This window comes from Procambarus clarkii, chromosome 90 (assembly GCF_040958095.1).
Source record: "Procambarus clarkii isolate CNS0578487 chromosome 90, FALCON_Pclarkii_2.0, whole genome shotgun sequence".
NCBI lineage: Eukaryota > Metazoa > Arthropoda > Malacostraca > Decapoda > Cambaridae > Procambarus > Procambarus clarkii.
In genome coordinates, this window is record NC_091239.1 from 9,619,196 (window position 1) to 9,622,357 (window position 3,162).

General features: G+C 45.6%; 1 protein-coding gene across 2 annotated transcripts in view; it reads right to left on the minus strand.

Moving 5' to 3' along the window:
- LOC123746519 (actin-binding LIM protein 2) overlaps positions 1 to 342 on the minus strand; it is a 284,312-nt gene extending 283,970 nt beyond the window's left edge. The window contains exon 1 of one of the 2 annotated variants that reach the window (XM_045728060.2): positions 94 to 342. In XM_045728060.2, coding sequence (XP_045584016.1) covers positions 94 to 97 — 4 coding nt within the window. In that variant the 5' untranslated portion in view covers positions 98 to 342. The remainder of the gene's footprint in view (positions 1 to 93) is intronic. The other variant, XM_045728064.2, reaches the window with a different exon arrangement.
- Between the last annotated feature and the right edge of the window lie 2,820 nt (positions 343 to 3,162).

The window sequence follows — 3,162 nt, forward strand, 5'->3', positions numbered from 1 at the left end:
GAATAGCAGTGCTCATAGATGTGACACCAAGCGAGAAAAGCATTACGTCACTTGTGCTTACTCCTTCAAATTGTTTACAGAAAAGTTCCTTACCCATTATGAACGTTGTCTTTCAACTGGTGGTTGACTCGGACGACGATTCCCTCCAAATGACGACGACCCTTTGCGAGTTTGTGGTATCCTGCCTTTTTTACCTTTCGCTTGTCACCACAAAGACCACCACCACCACCACCACAACGCACTCTACGCCCCCACCTACAAGCACAGAGAGAGTAAGAGACGCCCCACTGACAGCCAAAGATCACCAGGTCGACACGTCCCACCTCACCGGCGGCAGACAACACACTAACTCCCACTCTGGCGCCGGCCGCCCTCCACCCTACCCACAATCACAAGGTGGGCCAACAATCTCCCCCACCACCCTCCCTCCATAACCCAGGCCCACCAAATTGGCCACACCCCCTATATCACCCCCCCCCCCAAAGCCTTGTCTAGGTCTACCATGGTTACTGAACCACTTATTGTGTTGTCTAACTTTCTTGTTGCACCTGTCGACCTCTACAACAAATAGCATAACCCATCAAAGCGAATTAAAATTATAGTGTTTGATATAAATTATATACATACACACTTTCAGCTACGAATGTTTAATTTTACATGTAAATGAATACACATTCATATGTATGAGTCGTCATGGGGGGCGGCTCGTCTGTCAATTGTGCCATAAAAAACATTATTTTGTATATTTGAGACAGTTAAGTCCCAGTTGCGTCTGGGTACAAGTGACAGGATGAACAACCCAGCGGGTTTTCTTCCTATTGGAGAGTGTTGTACATGCTGCCATGGTGGTATGACCACTCTTAGGCTGGATGACGACGCTGCTCACTAAACTCGCTCTTCGGGGAAAAAAGAGAAGTCAATATATCAATATGGACTATGGGGACTATCCTGCACGCGTCGTGTTGGCTAGGCGTCTCAGGTGACTCTCCATCACTCCTGTGACACATGGAGAGTTCAACCTGTTCTTCAAAACCGACAAAACTCAGCTGTCACACTGGGCGCCTGACAGCTGAGTGGACAGTGCTTCGGATTCGTAGTCCCGAAGTTCCGGGTTTGACCCCCGGCGGAGGCGGAAACAAAAATGGGCAGTTTCTTTCACCCTGATGCCCCCTGTTCACCTAGCAGTAAATAGGTACCTAGGAGTTAGACAGCTGCTACGGGCTGCTTCCTGGGGATGTGTAACAAAAAGGAGGCCTGGTCGAGGACCGGGCCGCGGGGACGCTAAGCCCCGAAATCATCAAGATAACCCCTATAGCTTTTGTATTTGTAATAAACAAAAATTCGCGAACAAATCCACAAGGGCCGTGACGAGGATTCGAACCTGCGTCCGAGAGCATCCCAGAGCATATTGTATAAGGCGTCACGTCCCTTGTGGATTTGTTCATTTGATGCATCACGCAATTGTGATTTCTGTGTGTAAAGAAGTTCACGCTGTGTACTACTGTATAAATTCTATAGTGTCTGGGTTAAGAAATATCTCAAACCTAACTTGGCCTGGAAATAGTGCATACAGTATATGTATTAAATAGGCCTATCTTGAGGTTATCTTGAGATGATTTCGGGGCTTTTAGTGTCCCCGCGGCCCGGTCCTAGACCAGGCCTGTGACAGCTCGTGACAGCTAACACCCAGGTACCTATTTTACTGCTAGGTAACAGGGGCATAGGGTGAAAGAAACTCTGCCCATTGTTTCTCGCCGGCGCCTGGGATCGAACCCAGGACCACAGGATCACAAGTCCAGCGTGCTGTCCGCTCGGCCGACCGGCTCCCTATGCTTAGGCTGTCTCAGCTTTTGTTACTACTTTTATCATTTCAACTGTACAAAAAGTGAACTTTTCAGCCCGTCCTAATAGGGCGCGTTTTTTACGTTACAGTAACCAATATTACAGGTGCATCCTACTACTAAAACTAACGACTTACAAATACCTATGGTTTCTAGGCATTGCTCACGATAGGTTAGGTGGGTTGCTTGGGTTCGTACGGTTCTGGTTAGGTTAAGAGGTTGAATTTTTTTACTGAGTGGCAAGTCAAGAGAATATTTGTTGCATTATATTTTTTATTTAAATAACTGGACCAATATTTTTACAGCTGACAGGATTTGTTTTACTCAAAGGTGCATTATCTGTTAAAAAAAAATAGGTTTATTGTTGCACACAATGGTGCTACATAGCCTTCTCGGCTTGGTGCCTTCTTTTAATAAATACTTATTGTTACACACAGCCAAATTGTGTAATAGGAAGAGGTTTTGGACCCCTGCTTCCCCCTCTCTTTTTTAACAGGCTATAATAGTCCATATAGTCATAAGTATTCAATGACAAAATTTTTTGAAGTTTGCACAATAGGGCACAAAAGGTCTGATCAAGACCTTTTGTGCCCGCTGTAATTTTTTTGGAATGCACAATAAACTAGCGCTCACAGGATGAGTTTCGGTGCTCAATATACTATTACTCAGGATGAGTATGGGTGCTCAATATATTACCACTCAGGATGAGTATGGGTGCTTAATATATTACCACTCAGGATGAGTATGGGTGCTCAATATATTACCACTCAGGATGAGTATGGGTTTACAAACTTCCATTTACAGGATGAGTATGGGGTGCACAATACACTACCTCCAAGATAAGTATGGGGTGCACAATACACTACCTCCTTCAAGATAAGTATGGGGGTGCACAATACACTACCTTCTTCAAGATAAGTATGGGGGTGCACAATACACTACCTCCTTCAAGATAAGTATGGGGGTGCACAATACACTACCTTCTTCAAGATAAGTATGGGGGTGCACAATACACTACCTTCTTCAAGATAAGTATGGGGGTGCACAATACACTAGCCGCCTCCAAGATGAGTATGGGGTACACAATACACTAGCCGCCTCCAAGATAAGTATGGGGTACACAATACACTAGCCGCCTCCAAGATAAGTATGGGGTACACAATACACTAGCCGCCTCCAAGATGAGTATGGGGGTGCACAATACACTAGCCGCCTCCAAGATGAGTATGGGGGTACACAATACACTAGCCGCCTCCAAGATAAGTATGGGGGTACACAATACACTAGCCGCCTCCAAGATGAGTATGGGGGTGCACAATAC